The 25,505-nt window shown below is 35.6% G+C and overlaps 1 protein-coding gene across 2 annotated transcripts in view; it reads left to right on the top strand.

Annotated features, from left to right (window-relative positions):
* ARID4A (AT-rich interaction domain 4A) overlaps window positions 1–25,505 on the top strand; it is a 58,590-nt gene that overhangs the window by 16,727 nt on the left and 16,358 nt on the right. For both annotated transcript variants that reach the window (XM_067734626.1, XM_067734631.1), the window contains exons 9-17: window positions 2,847–2,926; window positions 4,560–4,636; window positions 5,045–5,211; window positions 15,304–15,376; window positions 16,419–16,513; window positions 16,667–16,764; window positions 17,311–17,542; window positions 20,458–20,708; window positions 23,191–23,388. In XM_067734626.1, the coding sequence (XP_067590727.1) occupies window positions 2,847–2,926; window positions 4,560–4,636; window positions 5,045–5,211; window positions 15,304–15,376; window positions 16,419–16,513; window positions 16,667–16,764; window positions 17,311–17,542; window positions 20,458–20,708; window positions 23,191–23,388 (1,271 nt within the window). The remainder of the gene's footprint in view (window positions 1–2,846; window positions 2,927–4,559; window positions 4,637–5,044; window positions 5,212–15,303; window positions 15,377–16,418; window positions 16,514–16,666; window positions 16,765–17,310; window positions 17,543–20,457; window positions 20,709–23,190; window positions 23,389–25,505) is intronic.

Here is a 25,505-nt window from a genome sequence, read left to right as displayed (position 1 = left end):
TAGAGAAATTTTAAAACATTGATTTAATCATGATAGTCCCATTCTCAAAAAAAAAAAAAAAAAAAAAAAAAAAACCGGCACTGACTCTGCCTAGTGAATCAATTCTGCATTTTTAGATGGGTATCTGTGGTCATCCTTAGCTTTTAGTTTGTTTCTCATTTTCAGTGTAAGCTGTCTACTTAGGCTGTTTCTTAACTGCTCCCTGTGTAAGACACTTCACTCCTCCAGTCCTTTACCCCTTAAATCAATTAGTATTTACTAAGGATTTGCAGTGACTTCAGCTTTGCTCTAAGCTCCTTAAGAAAAGAAAGAGGTATGAGACATAACACATTGCCCTCAAGGAGTTTACTATACACATCTCAAAGACTGTGTAGTAGTTAAATATTATACAGTAATTTAAAAAACTTTTGGTGCAGACACTGGAATAGGACAAAGAGTTTTAGGGAAAGGAAGGGTATACCTAAGCTTTAGAAATGGCAAATCTTGGGTAGGTTGGTAGAGAAAACTAACCTTTGCTTACTTGGGAAAGGAATGAGAAGGTATGGGGAAGAGAATTACTTCACAAGAGGAATCAATAGTACTTGGTAATACCTATCTCCCTTTTCTCTTCTTCCTACTCCTCTCTTAAATATGTCTTAAGGCTCAGCTCAGGTCCTACCTTTCCTGCAGATTCTCCCCTAACCACTTTAACATAAGTATGCCCCTTCTTCTCTGAGTTTTGATATCACTTATATCTCTAATAATAATTTTGGCACAAAATACCTCCCAAATTAGGTTAGCCTCCTTTAAAGAACTGAGGCCTTTTTTTTTTTTTTTTTTAGGTTTCTATGTGCATGTAAATACATTACTCAATTCCTGTGTAGTAGATTTACTTCACATAGGAAAAGTCTGAAAATCCTTTGAACCTTTCAGTTGTATAGGCCAACAAGTAAATGGGTTTGGATTCAGAATACTCAGGTCATAATTTGTCAAGAGATTAAAAAAAAAAAACCTTTATTTACTCAACAGGTTTATCATTTCCCAGGTAATAAAATGAAAGATGAGTAAGAGTCAATGTAAGACTCAATCTTCCATTTGATGATTTTAGTGTACTGCAGAGAATAATCCAAGTAACTGTAATATAAAATAGTATACATTCAATATTAGGACTTCTTGTCCTGAGACCTTGCATTTATTTGAAGGAAATCCAAAAAGAAAAAAAATAAAAAGCCTTCATGAAGCTTTTGAGCTGAGCCTTGAAGGATTTAAAGTTAGTTAGCAGAGCTTCACTAGAGAACTTTCTTAGAAGAAACAGAATAAGTAATAGGAAAGAAGGGGGTTTGTTCATGAAACTATTTGCTCTGGGAATTCATTTTGGCTAAATATTAGATGTGAATAGGGGCATAATAGGAAAGAAGACTGGGAAATAATTTGGATTGAGGACAGAAGGGTCTTTAAAATTTCATCTAAAGAATCTGGACATAGTTCTGCATAGAATTTTGCAGAAGAGTGACATTATTTGAGCTGCATATTTAGGAATGTTAATGACGCAGTGGTATGGTGGATGGATTGTTGTTGAAAGGAGTGGAGGTGATAGGAATCAATTTGGAGGCCATTAGAATGGTTCACAGGTGAGGTAATTAAGCCTTGGGTTCTGTCTACTCATCCTTTAAGACTTACCTTTAGCCTTTGCTGCCACACATGTTCCCTTCCCAGGTCTGGTTAAATCTTCCTCCTAGGTGTTTTTATTGATATTTTATCTTATGCCTAGTTGGTATCACTGTACTTAGCCTTCGTTATGTTTTTTTTGTATATCTTTTTGTATTTACCCTTCCATTTCAGTGTTAGCTCCTTGAGGGCAGACACAACTATATTATTAGTCTAGTAATTACCAGCACCTAACAAACAAAAAAACATTTAATACCATCTGATGTTAAAACAGCTGATACAACTGCCAAGAATTTTTGATTGTCTGGACATAACACTGTTTAATATGATAGTCATGAGCCATGTGTGGCTATTTAAGTTTAAATTGTAACTTAATTAATATTAAATAGAATTAAAAATTCAGTCTCTCAGTTGAACTGGCCACATTTCAGGTGCTCAGCCCCATGTGATTCATTGCTGCTATATTGGTCAGTGCCGACAGAGAACATTTCCATCATTGCCTAAAGTTCTGTGGTTGGTGCTCGATTACCACAGGGGGCTAATGTTGAGCAGGTACAGTTCAGCAATTTATTAGTAGTCTTTAATGTTTTTTAAATATTAAATTCTATAAAGAATATACAGAGATTGGTTAGTTACAAATGTTAAGACATTTGTTATTTTTAAAAGTTAAGAAATTTAAAAGTTCTTCATTCAGATTTTCTCTGACTTGTTTAAATACTAAAAATTGTACATGCCTTGGTAAGAATGGGAACTTAGGTGCTTATTTTAACCAAATAGCCAGATTTCAAAATTGATCCTGATTTAAGTGCATTTAAAAAAAATAATAATATGGCATGTCTTCATCATAGATCATACATTTTGTTTTTTGGACAGTAAATGAGTTGTTATTATTTGGCTTAGAATAAATCCTAATATTTTTAAAGTGGTCACATTATGGTTTATATTTCATTAATTATTCATTTTAATATCTAATGACTGTATATTAAATATCTAGAAAGCCAATATGCTAAAGAAAAATTATAAGGCAATCTTTTGTAAGTAAATTTATTATGGTATGGAAGCTGTTGACAATGAATCTATTTCTTGTCAAATATAATCATTTCAAGAAGTTAGGGGATCCAGAATTGTTATTTGAAAAAATATATTCTTTCTTTGAGTAGGGAAAGTAGTAATCAATCTGCTTTTATTTTATATTTCAGGTAGTATCTCCCAGTTGTAATGATGATATCACAGTGAAAAAAGACCAATGTTTAATTCGGTCATTTATCGATTCTAAATTGTGAGTAATGAATCACTTAATAGTGTTACATTGGGAGAAAAAAATGGAAATCAAGACTTTATTTTTTAAAATTTAATCATTTCATGAACTGAGAAGTTGTTACCTAATATGTTTTGACTTTTTTGTAATGTAGGTTATTTAAAAAAAAGTTTTTTTTAATAAATTTATTTTATTTTTGGCTGCCTTGGGTCTTCAGTTGCGGTGCGCGGGCTTTCTCCAGTTGCGGCGAGTGGGGGCTACTCATCATTGTGGTGCGCGGGCTTCTCATTGCGGTGGCTTCTCTTGTTGCGGAGCACAGTCTCTAGGCACACAGGCTTCAGTAGTTGCAGCACGTGGGCTCAGTAGCTGTGGCTCGCGGGCTCTAGAGTGCAGGCTCAGTTGCTGTGGCGCATGGGCTTAGTTGCTCCGTGGCATGTGGGATCTTCCCCGACCAGGGCTCGAACCCGTGTCCCCTGCATTGGCAGGCAGATTCTTAACCACTGCACCACCAGGGAAATCCCTAAAATTTTTATATAAAAACTGAATAACAGTATTTGAGAATAATATTTAAAAAGTTTTAAAATAAAGCATAGTATTGATTTTCTTTTTAATTGTAAGAATTCTTTTTTTAATTTATTTTATTTATTTATTTATTTTTGGCTGCGTTGGGTCTTCATTGCTGCGTGCGGGCTTTCTCTAGTTGTGGCGAGCAGGGGCTACTCTTCCTTGCGGTGCTCGGGCTTCTCATTGCGGTTGCTTCTTTTGTTATGGAGCAAGAGCTCTAGGCGTGCAGACTTCCAGCAGTTGTGGTTTACGGGCTGTAGAGACCAGCCTCAGTTGTTGTGGCGCATGGGCTTAACTGCGCCACGGCATGTGGGATCTTCCCGGACCAGGGCTGGAACCTGTGTCCCCTGCATTGGCAGGCAGATTTTTAACCACTGAGCCATCAGGGAAGCCCTAATTGTAAGAATTCTTTATTTTTATTATGTGTACTATTTCATATTATAAAACATGAAATTTACTTTTAATAGAATTTATATTACTAGAGTAATTATTTTGACTTTTTTTCTGATTAAATGTCAGATTTTGAACTCCAATAAAAATTAATTTAATAAAAGGTCAGAGTTTTAGAAACCTTCCTTCACTTCAACTTTGCTTTGTTTCCAAAAAATGTAAAATTATGTATTCATTGAGTTGTGATTCTCTGTGAAAAATTTGATACCATAATATATCTTACAATGATAAAAATATTTTAGTGTTACCATCTATTAAATTTTTCATACTGAACTGAATAGTAAATTTGAGAAATATGAAAGATCAAAATAGACACTATAAGGAAAATACCATGCTGATATAAATAAACTACCCCATATTGTAGGTAAGACGGTTGCATAAATTGAAATATTACAAATGTGAGGCTCTCAAATTAGTGTGCTTTGAGTATGTGAATCTTTAGAATTAAGATATTAGCTTTGCCTGTATTACCTCTTGCCCTTTATTAAGGATTAGGATATACATGGTCTTTTTAAAACAATTTATAAGTAAAATAATTTTGATTTTGAGATTTATATTTTCTGTGTGTTAACATGACTCTTTAAGTGATAATTCTTATTTAGTAATGGTTTCCCTCCTATTTATTTTTCTCTATAATCAGTTATTCTATAGCAAGAAAGGATATCAAGGAAGTAGACATTCTCAGTCTACCTGAATCTGAGCTCTCTGCTAAACCAGGTAAAATAAGGATGAATCAATTCATTATTTCATGATGTGACTCTAAATGGCAAATTTAGTGACAAAAGCAAGACTGAATATTTTCTGGTGCCATTTTAACTGTTTAGAGTTGGTATCCACTCTTTTTTTTTTTTTTTCCCACTCTTCTTTAATGCCTTTTTTTAATATCTAGATGAAGTATTTGACCTTAATTCTTTGTATGTTTTATCACTAACATTTCTGACAGTATTCCCTAGAGAAAAATAAACATTAATATAATATTATAACTTATATGTTCAAATTTACTGTATCATTTTAGAAATGACAGCTGAATTTGAATCCAGATCTTCTGACTCTGAATGTCATGGCTTTGTATTATTCTGTGGTGCTAATTCCATAACAACTGCTGAAGTACATTTTTACTTTTAGGGCTGCAGAAAGCAAGCATCTTCTTAAAAACTAGAGTTGTTCCTGATAATTGGAAAATGGATATAAGTGAAATCCTTGAGTCATCCAGTAGTGATGATGAAGTTGGCCCAGCTGAAGAAAATGATGAAGAGAAGGAAAAGGAGGCCAAAAAGGAAGAAGAAGAGATGGTAGGTGAAATTTCATGTTTGTAACATATGAAAACATTTCAATACTCTAAAAATAATACCTTCATATATTTTCCCTGTGTTTAAATTCTTTATATTATTTGTTGCTGTCTTTTTCTAGCTCAGCTTTATTTGGGGAAGGGGGAGCTTTCTGGCTTTTAGCTTAGTGGGCAAATCAGAACTAATTTTTAGTGGGTAAGAGATTACAAAGAAGAACTTTTCAGGTTAAATGAGCAGCAAGTGCAGACTTTTTTTTTTAAATAACATCTTTTCCAAATAACCAAGGAGGAAGGAAATGTAACTTTTAGGTATATTACATGTGTTAACTCATTTAAATTATTTCCAGATGGAGTAACTGTTATTACTCTACTTTAGAGAGAAAAGTGAGGGTCAGAAAGATTAAATAACTTTCCAAAGATGACACAGCTCAAATGTGGAGAGCAGGGATTTGAACACGGGTCTGGTCTGTCTTAACTTTGAAATTTCACCTCTTTCAGACATTTCACAGTATCTCAAGGATAATGAGGATTAAAAAAATCCTATCTAAATGGAAGAATATTTCATTTGGCAGTTGGATAAATCATAGAAAAGATTTAGATTGTATTATAGGTGCTAATGGTTTTCTTTGTAATATCACTGTGTTGTTAAGAATGTATATGTAATTGTAGGAAATCATTCATGAAGTACCACATAATTGCTTTCATGAATATTGCTGTCTATTTTTTCAGCAGTGTTTTGTCAAGTGGGATAAACTGTCCAGTATAGTTTTGGTTGTTATGAGGTAAAGGGGCTTCGGGGCAGACAAAGAGAATGAGTTTACTGAAAAAGACCTATTTGAGCATGAAAAATATTTGCTTGGAAAATGTGGAATGTTTGTTTCTGTTTTACATACACAAATAAGAATTTTTGAAACAAAATGAGTGTACTTGTATGTGATATAGGGCATAGGGTGTTTCTTCCCTTTTACTTCCCCTGCAGTATTTGGCTTTTTGCACTCTGAAATCAGAATGGCGGTTCATACTTACAGGCTGCCTACAGAGTTGCCATAGTAACGGGCTGTTGGTTTTAAGTGAGCATGCTCGGAAAGACAGGAAGGTTTTGCAGAGGCTTGGCGGGTTGCCAGTGGAGGTTTGCCAGATGCTTTGAAATGGGCTGTCTTTCTTTTCCTTTCATGTAATGTCTGATTTTTATGTGGAAGAGAATGTAAGTAGTGCTGTATAACCCTGCGGATGCTATGCCCTAAGAGGAAAAGCAAATATTGCAAGTCAGACTGAAAAATGTTCAGATACTGTACTGATTAAGTAGAAGGGGAATCTAACCATTTTACATGTGAAAGAAAATGCAGCATATAGGTAAGATTTTTTTTATATATTACCATTTTGATTGCCAGAAATGAGGTTAAGTAAGAATTTTAGGTATTGATGATTTGGCTGATATGGTAGGACTCGTAACCAAGCGTAATTGTTTCATGTAAAAGAGACAGTAGGAGTCTATTTTTAGAATATCAGAGGATGAAGGCTATTTTTCTGAAACATAAGATAGAGTTTGAAATGAAAATGACAGTTTGGAAAAATTTTGGGATTTAAAGTCTAAATATTAAATGTGATTTTTGTATTTTATCTGTATTTATTTATAGATTATATGTTTTCAGGGTAAATAGGCCACATTTTCAGGGTGTGAACTGTTGGAGTCTGGTTTTGCTTTTTTTTTTGAATTAACATTGAAACATTGAAGTTAGGATCTTATATTGCCAAATACTGAAATACATAGTCTCTTTATTTTTGCTAATACTTTTGATTTGTATCCCTTTCAAAATGCATTTTCCCTGATCCCCACCCCCCCAAAAAACCTGAAATTTTAAACAAAGAGGGTTAAAAAGGCTGAGTAGTAAGGGTAGAGAGTATGGCTGTAAAATAGTAAGTTGTAAATAGTGGTCTTATTATAGCTATTAATTTTGTAAAAGTCATAATGTTTTGTTTAAGCTGTGAGTAAATGTTAGTAAAAAAGAATGAAGAGCAGAGGCAAGCTCTGTTACCTATTGTTTGCAGGTAGTAAGTAAAGAAATTTAAAAAGGTAAGGACCTTTGTAAGGATAGTATCTTCTTAAAATGTATTACTTAAATTATGAACTGTTAAAATTAAGTGAACCAAGATGCTTTTCATCTACTAAAGAAAGAAAAGCACAATCGCAAAATGTAGTCATTGATTATATGATTATTTAAAACTATTTTTCAGATATTCATTTTCATGCATATACTTCATTGAATTACCTAATAGAAACTAATTTCCTCTTTTTCTCTGGCTGTACAAGTAGATTTTCTTTAGTGAGATTGGGTTGCTTTAGAAAAAGAAAAATCAGCTGCATTTCTTGCTCTTGGATTTAAGATTTAGATGCTGAATCATTCTAACCTGTCTTGGACAGTAATTTTTTAAAATTTGATATATTGTAAAACTGAAAAGCAGTTTAATCTATATTTAGCAAAGGAAAAAAATGGATATGGTATAAAATGAATTAAAATCTGATAAGCCAGGGCCTACCTGGCTTAGTCATTACAGGCCTTTACTATATAAGTGAGGCTAAGCTGTTATATTTACATTACAGATCATATTCTTCCCAAAATGTAATTATGCTATGCTTTCCATGAGGATTTAATGTTGCTTGACAATGATCAAAAAGATCTTTTATAATATTCTGTAAACCACTGTAACAATACTTCAGCCAGCCATTTGGTGTTTGTAAATTTTATGCAGTAGAATCATACAAGTGTTAGATACTTCTGCGGTACTAATGGGCAGTGCACATTGTTTTTATATTTGATACTTTGAGTACCCTAACATAGCCTTAATCAGGAGATTTGAGACTTACTGTGGAGGAGCATCTTTTATACTTAATATTATTTTGAATTCCTAAGCATTGGTAGTTCAGGATTTGAGTACAAGAAATATATTTCATACTATTACTGGGTAGGAAGAGACTTGAGAGTCTGACAGGAAGTAGGTCCTACCTATATTGATGACTCTACATTTTAAGTCATTGATAATTATATTGAAAAAGGTTCTGGAGAATATTTTTGTGGGTATTACTTAAATGTCTTTTGTTAGGACATTTTTATATTAGAAAAGATATTACTGAATTTCCTTTTGAGCTTTGAAATTGATTGAAAAGTTCATGTAAACATAAACAATGATGTCAGGTATTCATTTACTCCTGACTTACATTCACTTTGGATGAATGTAGGAGAGTTGTCTAAGGGTAAAATAAATAAGTGAATGTTTAGAAGACTGAATATCAGGTGGGAATTTGACTAGTCTTAGTTCTTTTATCCTTTTGGTTTGCTATAGGTAGGCTTATATGTTGGGCCCTTTCAAAAATCTCCTCTAATTTCATATTTAGTAATGACAATTAGAATTTAGTGAATTTTTATAAGAAATGCTCTTTTTTTTTTTTAATTTTTTGGCCTCTCCTGTTGTGGAGCACAGGCTCCGGATGCGCAGGCTCAGCGTCCATGGCTCATGGGCCCAGCCGCTCTGCGGCATGTGAGATCTTCCTGGACCGGGGCACGAGCCCGTGTCCCCTGCATCGGCAGGCAGACTCTCAACCACTGCACCACCAGGGAAGCCCAAGAAATGCTCTTTGTTTTTAGAAGTATTGACACCCATTTCTCCAGTCGTTGAACTTCTAGGGATCACTGTTAAATTTAATTCCTAGGATTACATTCTCCTATTATAAAAATCATAAGTGCTTGAACTTTTTAATTCATCGAAATGTGAGGGTTTTTTTTTAATGTTTAAATCAAGTGTTTTTTGTGTATTTATGCCTTTTTGTAGATCAACCATAAAGGCATTTGTTAGTAATCTTTCAAGATCACTTTGGGTATAAACCTATAGTAAATGCTTGATAACTCAGGAAAATCCTGTTAAGTCAATAAAATTTACAGAAAAATTTAAAGGTAATATTAGTATTTTAGGTATATCTAATAACTCCAGCTGCCAATCAGGTGTTTCTAAGCAGACCCTATAAAGCCAACCTTCAATGAATAATTGAGACTTTAGCTTGCATTCAAATGTAATAACTTACCTGCTAAGGTCTTAAAATGTAGCCTGTTAAATAAGCAAGCAAAAATGTCCTAATGTCTTTAGCAAAGCCTTTCTTCACAGTGTTAGCATAAGACTCTAACCAAATTAGGATCACCTCATCAGATTAATGAGGATTGCACATTTGTACACACAAATACACCTACATTTTAATGTACTTATAGAAAAAGGTATTTTATAGTTGTGTTAGTAAGACTGATTTTAAAACCTTAGATTTCATAGCATGTGAACCACAGCTTGATGACTGAAAGTAAGATACATGTACCTTTTAAAATGGGGGGGGGGAATTACTAATTTGTTATAGGCAGGTTGTTTGTAAACTGTTCTGTGAAATTATAAAACAGTGTCTTACCACATAATGAATATATTAGGCATGACATGTGGTTTCTGAAATTTTCTGTTTAAGTGTACACAACAGAGAAGAATGGTACCACTCTAAATTTCATGATGAACAAATTTCACTGGGCCTTCGATACTATTGGTCGGTTCTCAGTTTCTATAATCTAATCATTATCTCCTCCATTAAGCCAGCAACGCTACCCCCACTCCACTCACTTTGGAAAGAAACTAGGAGCTTCAAATTGGGAGCCAGCTCTAAACCCCACCTGCCTGCTCTCCTTCCCTTAATGTACAATTGATAGTATGTTGTCCTCTTCTGTAAGATGAGTCCATCTTTTTAGGCTCTGGATCTCATTCCCTTCTTTCTTGTCTTAGACTGTGAAGTATCTCTTTTCTTTCCAGCATCTTTAATCTATTCCTTTGTGTTGTAACCTTCTTACCAGCTTTTAAAAACATGCTTACATCTCTTCCAACCTTCTAGCAACCTGTCCAGATTCCTTCCACCAACCCCTCCACCTTATGGCCAGATTGCTCAGAGGTTTATACACCGTTCTATTTCCTGACACTACCACCCTGCCCCCCGTTCACTCTTAATTCACTGTAGTGCATCTTGTACTTCCACCACACCTAAAACAACTTAACTAAGGTCACCAGTGACCTCCAACAAATTTTTGTCATGATTTCATTTGACTCCTTAGTAGGTATTCAGCATCTTTGACATGCCTACCTTCTTAAATCACCTGACATACATGACATTGCATTTTTTTCTGGTTTACTTCGTAACTAAATGATGTAATGACTCCAAATCTATATGTGCATCAAAGATGTCTCTTTCTTAACTCCAGACATTTATATTAAAATTCCAATGAGGATTTCTTCATATTTTGTAAGTCCTCAAACTCTGTATGTGCAAGACTGCACTCATCTTTTCCCCCAAACCTGTCCTTAACCTGTTTGTTCCTAATTCACTTGAATAGAAGCACCATCCACCCAATTACTCAAGCTAGATAAATGGAAGTCGCCTTAATCCTCTCACTCTTGCCTCCCTATCCAATGAGACATCAGATCCTGTCTCTTCTACTTACTTTATAGCTCTCAAATTTGCCCACTTCCTTCAGTTCCTACTCTCTGTCACCTTAGTTCAAGCCACTCTTCTCTTTCACCTAGCTAGACTGGTGCAGTAGCAACTTGTTCTTTCCATGTCCATGCTTTCCCTACTCCAGTCTGTTCCTCTGTACTGCATCGAAGTAGGTTTTTTAAAACTAGAAATATAAAAATGAGATTCCTCTTGGAATAAATTAATTTTGGGGCACAAAAATAAAAATAAATACCAGTCATTGACAATAAAACTGTGACTAAAATCAGCATGTCTTTAACTTCATGGAATTTATTGAGCACTTATAACATGTTGAAACTTTGAGGACAACAAACATGAATAACCTAAACTAAAAAAAAATCTCAGCATTAACACCTCTCTCTCACTCTCCCATGCTCTCTTTTCTCTCTACTTCAGGGGGAGGGGTCATCTTTCCATCATCAGGTGGCAAGACTAATTCAGGCATTGATCCTCTCTTTGTGGACTGTGACAGTAGCTCCCCTTTCCCTTCCAATCCATCAAACTCAGAGAACTTTTAAAAATACAAATCTGACCTAATTCCTCTCTAGCTCTCTCAAACCTCACATCTACCCAGAGTGTCCAGTTCTGATTCTCTAACATATCATTACAAAGTCCTTTCCTAATCACAGCCTGCCTTTGCAAGCCTCATGTTTATGCTGTTTGCTCTTGTTCCCGGGCTGTATGCTCTTCACATTCTGAGGCTTTCCCTACTATTACCACCATCACCGCAGCCCCAGCAGAACCATTCATCCCCTCACCTTGCTCCTGTATTCTTTTATGTATTTTACAACACTTACCACATTTTGTCGAATTGGCTGGTTTTACATTTCCACACCTCCTGCCAGACTTGAGGGCCAAAAGTTTTCTGATTTGAATTGCAATACTTTTGCAAAAGTGTGTGATTCATGGTAACTATCAAAAATGCTTGAGCTGTATTTGAAGACATAGTGTCCAAAGTCAGAAAATACATAATCTAGTAGTAGATAGATATACAACTACTATAATACTAGGAAGTTATACTCCTGCTAACTAAAATTGTAAGTTTCTTAAAATTATGATCATATTCATGCCTCTTCTATATTCTTAGCCCCCTTCCCTGCCCTGGCATTACTGGGTGCATAGTTACTCTTCACATCCTTGACTAAAGAAGGGAAGAAGGCTCATCAGCAGTCTAGTGGGCTCTACCTCCCATTATTATAGCCCTATCCCACTTCAGAACCCTTGAGGGACGGAAAACCCTCTTGGCTCCCAACCGGGAGAGAGACCCTGCAGGTATTGTGATAGCAAGCGCCGCTCCCATACAAAAGTCATAAAGGCAGAGTCTTTGGAGTAGTTGGAGGCATTTTCTACCATGTGCAATTTTACTCTAAGGTGACTAACAAGACAGCTGTTTTTTTAAAAAAAAAAGATTGTGAAGAATTACTTATTGTAAGAGATTAAGCAGTTTTGAGTTTTGCAAAGACCATCAGGTAAATTTAAAACTTTGTTTATAGCATCATCTTTTTTTTTTACTCGAAATAAATTTCCTTTCAAGCAGGCAGTTGTTTTTAAGTAGAATTCTTTATTCATTTATATCTTGTTTTTACACATGATAACTGCATTCTGAACTTAAAATTTTATGGCCATAGTTTCTCATGGTACTTAAAACACTCTTGACATCCACTAACTTTTAATTCCAATGAATTTAAACTACCAATTTTTATCTATAAAACTATATTCTTAATCATTAAGAATTTCTCAAATGTTTGGTAAAACCTTAATAAATACCTTATTTGCAATTGATGGGTTCATTTTGTTTACTTGCTTTTGGAAGAAACTTTGATTTCAAACCAGTGCTTTTTAAAAACAATTGCTTTTACATATACTGGATACAACAGTCTTCTTTGAATTCTGTAAGATCATAAATACTAAAAATGAGGTGTTAGTCTGAGGAGAGACTGTTGTGATTACGAGGGACAGGCAAAGCATAGACCCAGTGTGGTATAAGTTGTTTTTGTTTTTTTCCCCATACCAGAAGTCCTTAAAATTAGTATCTGAAATGATTCTTAGGCTACCAGATTACTCTTTTCTTGAGTTAACTCATTGGCAGTTGTTTTCACAACCTTGTAAAAGCAAAATTTTTTAATGCAGTTGGGAAAAAATTGCCATGTCTTGATCTGAGTATTTAGTAAAGACCTCTATTAACTCTGTAGTGATTATTAAGTCTGTATGTATATTGCTAACTATTAAGTCTGTATATTGCTAATTTTTTTTTTTTTTTTTGCGGTACGCGGGCCTCTCACTGTTGTGGCCTCTCCCGTTGCGGAGCACAGGCTCCGGACGCGCAGGCTCAGCGGCCATGGCTCACGGGCCCAGCCACTCTGCGGCATGTGGGATCTTCCCGAACTGGGGCACGAACCCGTGTCCCCTGCATCGGCAGGCGGACTCTCAACCACTGCGCCACCAGGGAAGCCCGTATATTGCTAATTTTTGAGGCTTACTAGAACTTCGACTTAAGTTTCTTAAATTTTGTTAAACTGAAAGTACTCCGATGCTATAAGTCATTTTTTTTTTAAGAAGATATTGGGGGTAGGAGTTTATTAATTAATTAATTAATTTTTGCCGTGTTGGGTCTTCGTTTCTGTGCGAGGGCTTTCTCTAGTTGTGGCAAGCGGTGGCCACTCTTTATCGCGGCGCGCGGGCCTCTCACTATCATGGCCTCTCTTGTTGCGGAGCACAGGCTCCAGACACACAGGCTCAGTAGTTGTGGCTCATGGGCCTAGTTGCTCTGCGGCATGTGGGATCCTCCCAGACTAGGGCTTAAACCCGTGTCGCCTGCATTAGCAGGCAGATTCTCAACCACTGAGCCACCAGGGAAGCCCTGTAAGTCATTCTTAATGAATGTACTGAAAGAAAAAAAGACTGCTGAGGGAAAGACTTTTCTGTTGATTGCCTCATGCTTTTTATGTTATATATTTTAATCGACCTTGATTGCCTCATGTTTTTTTAATATATTTTAATTAACTACATGTTTATTGATCTCGGCTATATTATTAGCTGTTAAAAACTTAAAATTTTTTGCTGTCTGGATTTGTGAGCACTCAATATTTATTGCTTGACAGTTGCCTTTGCTTTGAATATGGCTTTGAAAGACAAAAGTCTGAATTCTTGTTTTGGATCATGGAAAAATAGTAGTACTCTGGGGCTTCCCTGGTGGCACAGTGGTTAAGAATCCGCCTGCCAATGCAGGGGACACGGGTTCGAGCCCTGGTCCGGGAAGATCCCACATGCCGCGGAGCAGCTAAGCCTGTGTGCCACAACTACTTAGCCTGCACTCTAGAGCCCACGAGCCACAACTACTGAGCCCATGGGCCACAACTATTGAAGTCCGCGCGCCTAGAGCCCATGCTCTGCAACAAGAGAGGCCACCGCAGTGAGAAGCCCGCGCCCTGTAACGAAGAGCAGCCCCTGCTCGCTGCAACTAGAGAAAGCCCGCGGGCAGCAGCGAAGACCCAATATAGCCAAAAATAAATAAATAAATAAATAAATCTATTAAAAAAAAAAAAAAGTAGTGCTCTGAAATTAAATTATGATAATTTATATGAAAGAAATATATCAGTGTTTTCTTTGTTTCTCCATAGTATTGTTAAACTTCAAGAATTTTCCCAAATATTAATTTATAAGTAGTCTATCAGAAAAGGAAATATTAAAACCCCAAATCCATTTGTTTGCATAAGAAGAAATCATTAGGTTTATATAATTAGTAAAATGTAACACACAAATAGGTATTTGTAGGAATAGTTGTTTCTGTATGAATGTTTCCATTAATTTTTTTTTCCATAGAACTAAATTGTAGTTATGTATATAGTTTCCTTCCTTAAGAAATAATTTTCATTGTTCTATTTTAAGGGGTTGCAAAGTCAACTACAGAGGCCCTGCAAGAAAGGCAAATGAGAAAAGCAGGCTACTGTGATACAAGAGGGGCTGGTGGAGTCTGGGACAAAATAAAATTTATATGGCTCATTTACATGCATTTAAATTTCTTTAAAACATTGTGCTATCCAAACAAAAAACCTTTGCCATGCGACTTCGCAGCCTCTCGTTTATATTCATTCAACAGTAACAAAATTTTAATATTAACTTGTGGATTATTTTAAAATAATAAATACATTTGTGATTATTATGCTTATCTATCAGTATATTCCTATGGGCCACATGATAATTTTGAGGATTTTTAAAAAAACACTAGATGAGGTGAAAACATTCTCACCCCATTCCTAAACCTTTTCCTCATGGTTAATCTTAGTCCCCACAGTGATAATTAACAGGAAGCTTCAAGTGATAAATGGGGCGAAGAGTAGAGATTGTATATCTTGACAGTCGCATCAAACCAGCTCTATCAAAATATGAATTAAAGTATGGCGTTGTAGGATTTTGAGAAAAATTCGTATTTTCTGGCTTCATTAAAATTTTATCCCCTTACCTTGGGTTCCCAAAACAAAAAACAAAGAAGACAGTGTATCTCCTATTCATTGTTCTGTATATTTATATAGTTTATCTTTACAGCCTGAGGAAGAACCTGATCCTGAAGAGAGGGACAGCTTCCTTCAACAGCTTTATAAGTTTATGGAAGACAGAGGTATTTTCATGCTTATTATTTAAAAGCAGACATTTCTGGGAATTCCCAGGCAGTCCAGTGATTAGGACTCAGCGTTTTCACTGCTGAGGGCCCAGGTTCAGCCCCTGGTCTGGGAACTAGTGCGGCATGGCCAAAAAAAAAAAAAAAAGTAGACATTTCTTTTACTGTTTTATATTCTAGGTTTATGTATTATTTTTGTTCAAATCCTGGTACAGGGATTTGGATTTCAAGCCTAAGAATCAGTTATAGCTGATAATAATAAGTATTGGGAATACAGACAACTACTAATATCTAGTTTGAGTACAAATGTAGAGGAAAAGTAGTTTTGGTATAGTTAAATTTTATCTTCTTGAGACTTATGAAACCAGAAAATATTATAATAATATTTGAGTAATAGAAAGTGAACAATCATAATGTAAATCTGCATACCCATTATTTACTAATGGCGTTTTTGTGGCAAGTAAACTAGTCTGATCCTTGGTCTCAACAAATTAAACATAATAGCCCCTATCTAAACGGAGTAGGATTTCTAATAAAGTTAGAAGAAATAGAAGCTTTATAAATCATCATACTTACTGGCATTATGTAAGTCCTGGAAATCCTCAGATAAATCAGTTCTACTGGCCTTCAACAGTGATCCTTCAGATGACTGCCACCCGTCTTAACGTTTGTGTTGAAGCATTCAAAATGGAACCATGGCCTAAAATGTGCCCTTTCCATTGTATGTTTTCTTGCCCAGGCTTCTTGAACCAGCAACATCATTGGCTACACCTTGCAGGCCCAAGGTTTGATTTAGTTTTATCCAATTCAGTGGCAGTTAGAGAGGTTATTTTATTAGTTGTGGCAGTAAAACTAAAGACCACCACAATACTGTGTAAAGAATATAGAGAATATTTTGTGTTGTCTTATGTAATTTGAGGTTCTTTAAATATATGCCTCTGATTAGTCATATTTGGGAAATTAGAAATTGATAAGCTTTGTTTTCAACTTAGTATTTTCCGTTGGAATTAACATGGTATTTCTGCTCTCTGATATTTAAAAGGTACTCCAATCAACAAACCACCTGTATTGGGCTATAAAGATCTCAATCTCTTCAAACTTTTCAGACTGGTTTATCATCAAGGTGGATGTGACAAGGTAAGTAAGACTGTAATGCAAAGTTAAATTGTCTAATGTTGCACTATAATATGTACTTTAGGTAATAAGCACATTTTCTTAATGAACATACAGTATTAGTGTAAAGATTATTTCCCTTTGCAAACATTAACAAATAAAAACTTAATTTTCCAGATTGATAGTGGTGCTGTATGGAAGCAAATTTATATGGACCTTGGCATTCCTATTTTGAATTCAGCTGCTTCCTACAATGTAAAAACTGCTTATAGAAAGTAAGTAGTATAGTTTATTCATCAAAGAATACATATTTACAAGGAGTATTTTCCACTTAATTTGTTAACAGTTAAATAAGAACACATCAGTCGAAGAACATTAAAGTCAGAGAAAGTATATAAAAAGGTTTCGGTTAATAAATACTGTGATTGAAAGTTATTTCAGTGTACCAAGTCTGCTTTACTCCATTTTTCATGTTCTGATTTTCTTTTCAAAATCACAGATACAGGCAGTGTTTATAGTCTGAAATTACGATACATGTTATAGAGTTGTACCTTTTGTGGTGAACAGCCTTCACATCAAAACTATGATAGCTGTGTTCACTTATCACAAGCTCAGATTTTTCAGGAAAGAAATTTTATTTTCTGATCAATATTTTTGTCTGTTTTCCTATATAAAACACCAACAAATCAGTAACAGAAAAAATACTTTGTAAAAAAAAAAAGCTTGAGTTTTACTTTTCAAAAAACATGTGTGTGTTTAATATAGTGTTCAAGTTAAATGTAAAGACTAAGATTTCTTAAAATGAAATATTGTTTGTTTAGGTATCTCTATGGTTTTGAGGAGTACTGCCGTTCTGCAAATATTCAGTTCAGAACTATTCACCACCATGAACCAAAAGTAAAAGAGGAAAAAAAAGACTTAGAAGAATCCATGGAAGAGGCTCCAAAAGTAGATCAAGAAATGCCTTTAGTAGAAGTGAAGAGTGAACCTGAGGAAAATATTGATTCAAACAGTGAAAGCGAAAGAGAAGAAACAGAATTAAAATCGCCAAGGGTAAGTAGTTAAGACTAGTTTTATCTAGTTCGTTTTTAGCATTATTTTAACCTTTTTATTATGGGCATTTTCAGATATACACAAAAAGACTCCTATGAACCTAGTTTATTTTCCAGTATTTGGTTGTGCTTCAGCCAGGCTAGCCTAGCTCCCTTTCTCTAAATATACCACATATTATTTCTTCTACCTGAAAAAACATTCCTCCTCTTGTTCTGTTTATGTTTGTTCAAGTCATTCTCATCTGGGGTCAGTCTCAAATATTCACTTCCGTCAAGTCTTTTGCTAAAGTGTCACCTCACTGAAGCCTATCCTGGTCACCTTACCTAAATTGTAACCTACCTCCTCTCTTTGGCACTGGCAATCCCTCTAACGTTGCTGTTTCTATCTGTAATTTACTTAACTTGTTCAGTTTACTATTTATTGTTTCTTTTACCCCACTCTGGACTAGTATCACACTCCACAAGGGCAGGGATTAGTGTTTATTCCATTAATTGAGAGATCCCAGGCATCTAGAATAGTGCCTGGCACATAGTAAGGACTTATTAAATAGTTGTTGAGTGAATGAATCTCCTCTTTATAATACCTGTGCCCTCAGCCAGGTGGGATCTTTTCTTTCTCTTGACTTCACAACACACTGTACAGCTCTTGTGGCAGTTTTTCATGCTCTGCCTTGTTTCCTAGTCATGTGCACACTGGTTTTATGTTCTAACTCTACTCTTCCTCTCCATTAGTATATAACTCAAATCAGGAATTGTCCCTCACTATTTTGATCTTTGTCTGATGATGTCTACACAGTAGGATTTATCAAATTTTAGAAGTAGAAAGAAAATTTAATCACACTGTCAAAGGAGTTCACTTATTGTAATGCATCTTATTTTTCAGTGAAATTGTATTTAAAAGAAAAGGTGAAATCATCTTCTCTTTTATTTGCTCAGAAACCATTTTTTAAAACTGTCCATTTTATCATCTAGTAAATGGAATCTTCTAGTGAATTTCATGAAACATCCAAAGTGGTTTGTTTCTTTTCTTTCTTTAATTTTTAAAAATTGTGGTAAATACACATAACATAAAATTTATCATCTTCACCGTTTTTACATGTGCAGTTCAGTGGCATTAACTACATTCACGTTGTACAACCATCACCACCATCCATCCCCAGAACTTTTTTCATCTTGCAAAACTGAAACTGTACCTGTTAAACAGTAACTCCTCATTCCTCTCTTCCCCAACCTCTGGCAACCACCCTTCTACTTTCTATGAATTTGACTACTCTAGGTACTTCATATAAGTGGAATTATGTAGTATTTGTCCTTTTGTGACTGGTTTATTTCACTCTGTCCTTTTGTGACTGGTTTACTTCACTCTGCATAAGGTCTTCAAGGTTCATCCATGTATGCATTAGAATTTCCTTCCTTTTTTTTTTTTTTTTTTTTGCGGTACGCGGGCCTCTCACTGTTGTGGCCTCTCCCGTTGCGGAGCACAGGCTCCGGATGCACAGGCTCAGCGGCCATGGCTCACGGGCCCAGCCGCTCCGCGTCATGTGGGATTCTCTGGACCGGGGCACAAACCCGTGTCCCCTGCATCGGCAGGCGGACTCTCAACCACTGCACCACCAGGGAAGCCCTTCCTTCCTTTTTAAGACTGAATAATATCCCTTGTATGTATTGTGGACATACGTCCTTGTCATTACATAAAGACCCTCCTCATCTTTATGTAAAGCATCTGCAGAGTACTGCGTAGTATGGATGTTTCATAAATTTACCTTCCTCAAGATTTTGTCCGATTTTTTATGATTATAAAAAGTGATGCAATAAATATGCTTGTAAAAATGTCCTCCCCATTTATTTAAATGTAGAGGTTTGTAAAAATGTCCTCCTCATTTATCTGAATACAGAGGCCAGACTTCTAAAAATGGGATTTCTGGGATAAAGGTATAAGTTATACAAACCTAAATTTTGATGGATAACAGATGCTTTCATTCATTTACCTACAAATATTTAAAGAGCACCTACCATGTGCCAGGCACTGTCTAGATCTGAGGTTACAGAAGTGAATAAGACAGAGACCCTGCCCTCATGGAACTTACATTTAAGTTCTTTTTTTTTTTTTTCCCCGACCTTTGATGTTTAAATAGCACATAGTCGGCAACTAGGTAAAACATTTGTTATACTGAGATATTGTTAAGTATTCTAGTGCTCCCAAAGTTCTTGGCTCTTTTTTTATCCTCACTTTATTCCGAGTAGAGGGGAATTCTGCCAGTGTATAGAGGTTGACTGGAAGGAGAATTTAGGAGATAATGAAATGGCTCAACAGTTTCTTGGTCATTTGAGCATGCAGCAAGAGACTGGATAAAAGCTGCTGGGCGTATAACAAGTTACTGCTGGCCTAGTGAGCTCTCCAGATACTCATTCAAAGAAATGAGCTCACTTTTTGGCCATTGATACAGTTCAGTCCTTTTAAAATGTAATCACACTGAAACACAGTGATATGTTAATTTTATCGTAGTAAACAGTAGAATTAGAGATGACAGAACTTCTGAAAACTTAAGGGACTGATTTATTATTATTAACTTACATCATTGACACTTAGATAATTCTTTAAAAAATTTTATTATAGTCAGGAAATATTAAAAGTGAGATAATAGAGTGAACACAGGAGAAAATTTTTATTTTTTATGTAGTATGTAGCCAGGGATCATAGTACACTTGGACATAATTAAGTAATTTACATGGGTTATTCTTTTCCTTTTGAGAGGAAGAGAAAAGTGTTCAGGAGTTGATGGGTTATCAGTGTCATGCCTCAAGCTAGAGAGAAGATGAGTCATTGCTGTGAAGTTTTAAGGAAAAGATGCATTTTTCTATGTTTTTTTGCCCTTTGTAGTGATAGTTACTTTAAAGCTTTTATCCCCCTATTAGGGACGAAGGCGAATTGCTCGAGATGCAAATTCTATTAAAAAGGAAATTGAAGAAGAGAAAACAGAAGACAAATTAAAAGATAATGATACAGAAAATAAGGATGAAGATGATGACTATGAAACTGCAGAGAAAAAAGAAAATGAGTTACTACTGGGGAGAAAAAATACACCAAAGCAAAAGGAGAAGAAAATTAAAAAGCAGGAGGATTCTGACAAAGACTCAGAGGAAGAGGAAGAGAAGAGCCAAGAGAGGTACATTATCTTATATTTGTTCTCCAGAAGCACCTGTCTGGGGTACAGCAGCGCTCTGTTCCTGCTTAGAGATTCAGGTTTGAGGGAATGTTTTCTTATTGGGACTTCCATTCCTCTTGTCTAATGAAGGTGAGACACATTGTGAAGATGATGTGTATCGCCTTTCGGAATTGGAGAATATACTGGTCGCACCATTTTAATAGCACTTGTGCCCTAAACAGTGGCCTCAAAGAAGGCTGCGCCACCCAGTCAAAAGAAAGGTCCTGCAGTTGACAGCAGGGAAGGGAGCTGGAGAAAAATGGAGGAAGTGGACAAGAGGAAACAGCGACAGCAAAAATTCCATTTTAAAAAAGGTACAATTTGGGAAAGCTAACAAACACATGGGTGCACAGTACTAGCAGATGTTTCTGTGTGTTAGCTTTATCTAAGAACATTTTTCTTTTTCAAGTTATTGTATTAGAATAAGTGGCATGCACCCCTGATTCTAGTTTGGAAAGTACATTCTTGCCCCACATCACAACAATTAAATTTCGGCCTTTTAATGTTCATCCTGTTTGCTGTTGAATGAAAACTGTTTTTGTTTTTTCTCATGTATCACACACGTATGGACTGAATTGACTTAAAAATAACCAATGATTAGGCAGTCTAGCTAGATCACGGTAATGTCCAACTATGTTCAGTTGGCCATTTCTTTGTTGTCAAATGGATTTACTAATTTTTAGACACTACTAAAAAATGAATTTTAATTCAGCAACAGCAGCATAACACACTTACTTGTATAGAAGCTCTCCTCCATAGTTATTTTTTGATTATCATCTGATGCTAAATTTTCTAGAAATGTGAGTTACTAAGCAAAATTGGGAACAGTGGCCTGCTGCCTCCGACTAGTGGCTGACACCCATCTGAAAATTAACCGTTGAGAAAATTAGTGGGAAAATAGTAATGATTGGTGAGTGGGAGGTAATTTTATGATTCAGTACAAATAGGTGCAGGAGCTTTCACAATTACACGTGAATTAGGTTAGTGAATAAAGCAGGTTCTGTCGTGAAATAGGATTAGGATTACGGAAAGTGGGAGGAAGTAATTGGAGTTGAGTATAATGATGTGAGTATAGTATTTGAAGTATTCGGACAATAAATTTAAGCAAAGATAAACCACCTAAAACGTAAGGCCTAATTACAGTTTGAAGATGTGTTAAAAATAAGCATCAAAATGTGTATATTTTATAGTAATGCATCAAACTTGTAATACACATATATACACATACACACTATGTGGTTTGAAAAGCCTTTATAATTAATTGATATGTAAATGGAATATTTATTTTAGAGACAGAAAATTTCAGACTTGAATATGAAGAATGGTATTTCCTTTTACTAAATAAAAATTGAATATACAAACATAGTCTGTATTCTCATTCAGTAGCAGGAATTATGGAAATAGGAAACTTTTTTATTTATAGAGACTTCTGTCTTAAGTAGTTTCTCATGGTGTTTTGAAATTACCTTATCAGGATATAATTGGAAGATGCCTTTGGAAAGAAAACATTCCCACTGCTAATGGGTTATCAAAGCTTCTTCATGTTGGGTCCCCCAGTGGTCCCTAAAATAATGCCCTATGTTTATGACAGAACACAGTACCTCCTTTTAAGCTTTTTAAAACTCTTGTGACACTAGTGTGATCTTTGATGCAAATCTTTCCTGAATCCTTGCCAGGCTAATAAAGAATGTTTTATTTATAAAAATATGAAAAATATTGTTGGACCTCCCTATGTGAATCTCCTTTATATCTGATTATCAAAACAAAGAAGAACTGATGGGAGATGCGTAAAAACAAATAGGAATCAACATTAGATATGCAAAGTTTTGTTCTCCTGGTGCTATGCCACAGTTATAACAAGTGGCCTAATACTCAAGTATCGTTTCTTTGTTAGGGTGGGGAAACCTTTAAAATAGAAACTATCAATAATTTAAAAGATAGAGTTACTAAGGTAGTTAGCCCTTGTTCATTATTTTGCCCACCAAAAAAATAGTCTTGGTTAAGAACCGTTCTGAATTGAGCAGAAAGTAGTAGTAAAGTAGACTTAAAAGGCATTTTAGTTGCAGGAAGTTAAAAACTATCTTTAGGTCATTTTCACCTGGAAGGTGGCACTTGAGTATGAATCCTAAAGACTTTTTCAAAGCATGTTGTCCTTATTTTGCTTTATCAAAAGTGACTTATTTGACTCCACATCATCATTAACTGTGATTATTGATTGGCCTTTAAGAAGTATGGATTTCCTTTTGGTACAGTGCACCTTTACATAGTAAATAAAGTCCTTAGTAAGTAGTCTGTAAAAATCTTCTCCTTCTCCTCCTTCTTCTCCTCCTCCACTGACATGAATTAGGTTATGACTCTTCTACATGTTGGATTCTTTTAGCGTATATTATTTTGTTTTCCATTAAGTTATTAGTAGCATTATCAATGTTATAACTTACTGCAGGGAAGAAACCGAAAGCAAATGTGACTCTGAAGGGGAGGAAGATGAGGAAGACACAGAACCTTGCCTAACAGGAACCAAAGTGAAAGTAAAATATGGACGAGGGAAAACGCAGAAAATCTATGAAGCCAGTATTAAAGGCACTGAAATTGATGATGGAGAAGTTTTATACTTGGTACATTACTATGGATGGAATGTCAGGTAAGCAAGAAATTATTTTCTTTTTTTGAAATTTCTTTCATTGGGTCAGAAAGATCAATTTAATGTTTTAAAGAAGGAAAGCAAATAGTATATATGTATTTACAAAGCACACCTTGTATCTGAATTTTCCAAGACTCCTGTCATTCCCACTGTTTTACTAGCTATGTCAATACTTCCAGCCAAAGGTCACCAGGATCACATCTGTAGTTGAACAAGTTGGATTTATTACTCATTTTCAGTGAGGGAGAACACACAGCTTGGAGAACCACGTGGCACCTCAGTTAGAGGGTGGATCTGTGAAAGCTTACAGTACCACCTTGGGGAAAAGCAATACCCCAGGATTCTGTGGAAACATCCTGTAGGGAGCCAGGCCCATGGCGCCCAACAGTGCAAGTGGTTTTGTTTGTTTGTTTATTAAATTTATCAGAAATCAAACCTGTATCAAGCACTGTAACAATTCTGAATTGGTTAATTAATAAAAAAAGAATATTAGATAGGACTTAGATCTGAGCTTCTGTTAGGTGATTTTGGGGTGGGTTTAAGGAAATGGGGCTTTGCTCTAGACTGGATGCTGTCAAGAAGTGGGGGGTAATTCTGTGATTGGTTATCTTAATCTTATCTATAAGGAGAGAAGACTAGAGCAAGGTTAATGCTATAATTGGTAAGGCAGCAGCAGTCAGGAAAAAAAAGGATGCTCGGTCATTTTTGTGGCTTGGAAAATGTTCCTGCTTTTTTCTGGGTTGAGACACAACTAGGGAGTGGTCTTGTTTTTGTCTTGATCCATTATGGTCACGGAACAGACCTGTCTGATGTTGATGTTCTGTGAAATTGTTCACATTCAACATGAGAACAACACGCCCAAGCTGTGAGGGCCAGAACAGCTCCGTAGCAACAGCAAGGCCCAGCTAATAGTACCAGGCTAGTTCCTGAATGGCAGGGACTACTTTTCTCTTTCTCCTTTAGAAAGTCTTGCGTGTTCAGTATCTCTGCTTGCCCTGTAGTTGCTTTGAGCCAGAGTGCTCCAAAATTTCCCTACATACTCAGTGTGTGCCCTGTTATGCCTCAATTCCCTCATCTGAATTGGGGAAGACAGAGTACCTACTTTACAGGGATTCTGTGAGAAGCAGTGCTAATATCTACATTAACATGCAAAGTTAATATAATTAGTGCCTAATATAGTTAGTAAGTGCTCAATAAACATTAACTTTGCTTTAGTGAGGGGGAGTTTGGTTTCTGTCCTCTCACGTCATTTTAAAAGAGTATGGTTTTAACGAATAGCGTATAAAACTTGAAAATTTCTTTTCTCTTTTCTCAAACCAGCCCTTGTGCCCTTCACATTTCTGCCAACACTAAAAACAAACATTTTCGTCCATCTCCCAGTTGTTTTGTATGTATGTACTGAATTTGGGAAGAAAGACCGCACTTACCAACCTCGAGTCCCTGCTTTGCAGTTGCAGACCATTGTAGCCTTTTTTCCTCAGATTCTATTTAGTTCACATCCATCTACTTTTATTTACCATCAGTGTGTCTTTTCTGCTTTCCAGAATTTCCCCCTTCTGTCATCCTTCTGTCTCATTTTTTTAATGTTTTACTGTATGACTCTTCTTCACAGTCATTTTATTACATGCTCATGTTCTTCCTAACTGGTTACCTAACTGGAATTCACATGGTTATGGGTTTTCATTGACCTTCCATACTGCTAGATATTGGGTTAATGCAGGAGAAGATCATTTTTAAACCATAGTATAGGTGGTCATGGTACTGTGTCAGCTGAACTTGCGCATATTGGAACAGTGTCCTTCTTTTGCGTGACTTCACAGTAATTCGGTAACAAAGTGAGGGTATGGTTGCCATCATCATGGTGCAGTTCAAAGCAAGGACTGCCTGTAGTTTTTTTGCTTAAATGTTCAGATTTTAGATTCTGGTTGAGCTCTATAAATACCTATATATTCATATAATATGAAAGTTGTTATTTAGTTCTAGGAAGTTTAATTCCTTATTTGCCCCTGATTAGTAACTTGGACTGACTATGTTAAAATTTAGAAGTGATGTCAATATTTTGGGAAAGGGGAAAATGAGTTGTTCTCAACTTGAGCTAAACAGAATAAATGTAGGTA

This window comes from Pseudorca crassidens, chromosome 1 (genome assembly GCF_039906515.1).
Source record: "Pseudorca crassidens isolate mPseCra1 chromosome 1, mPseCra1.hap1, whole genome shotgun sequence".
NCBI classification, from domain to species: domain Eukaryota; kingdom Metazoa; phylum Chordata; class Mammalia; order Artiodactyla; family Delphinidae; genus Pseudorca; species Pseudorca crassidens.
The sequence above is the reverse complement of the archived record's forward strand: the minus strand, read 5'-3'. Positions and strand labels throughout refer to the sequence as shown.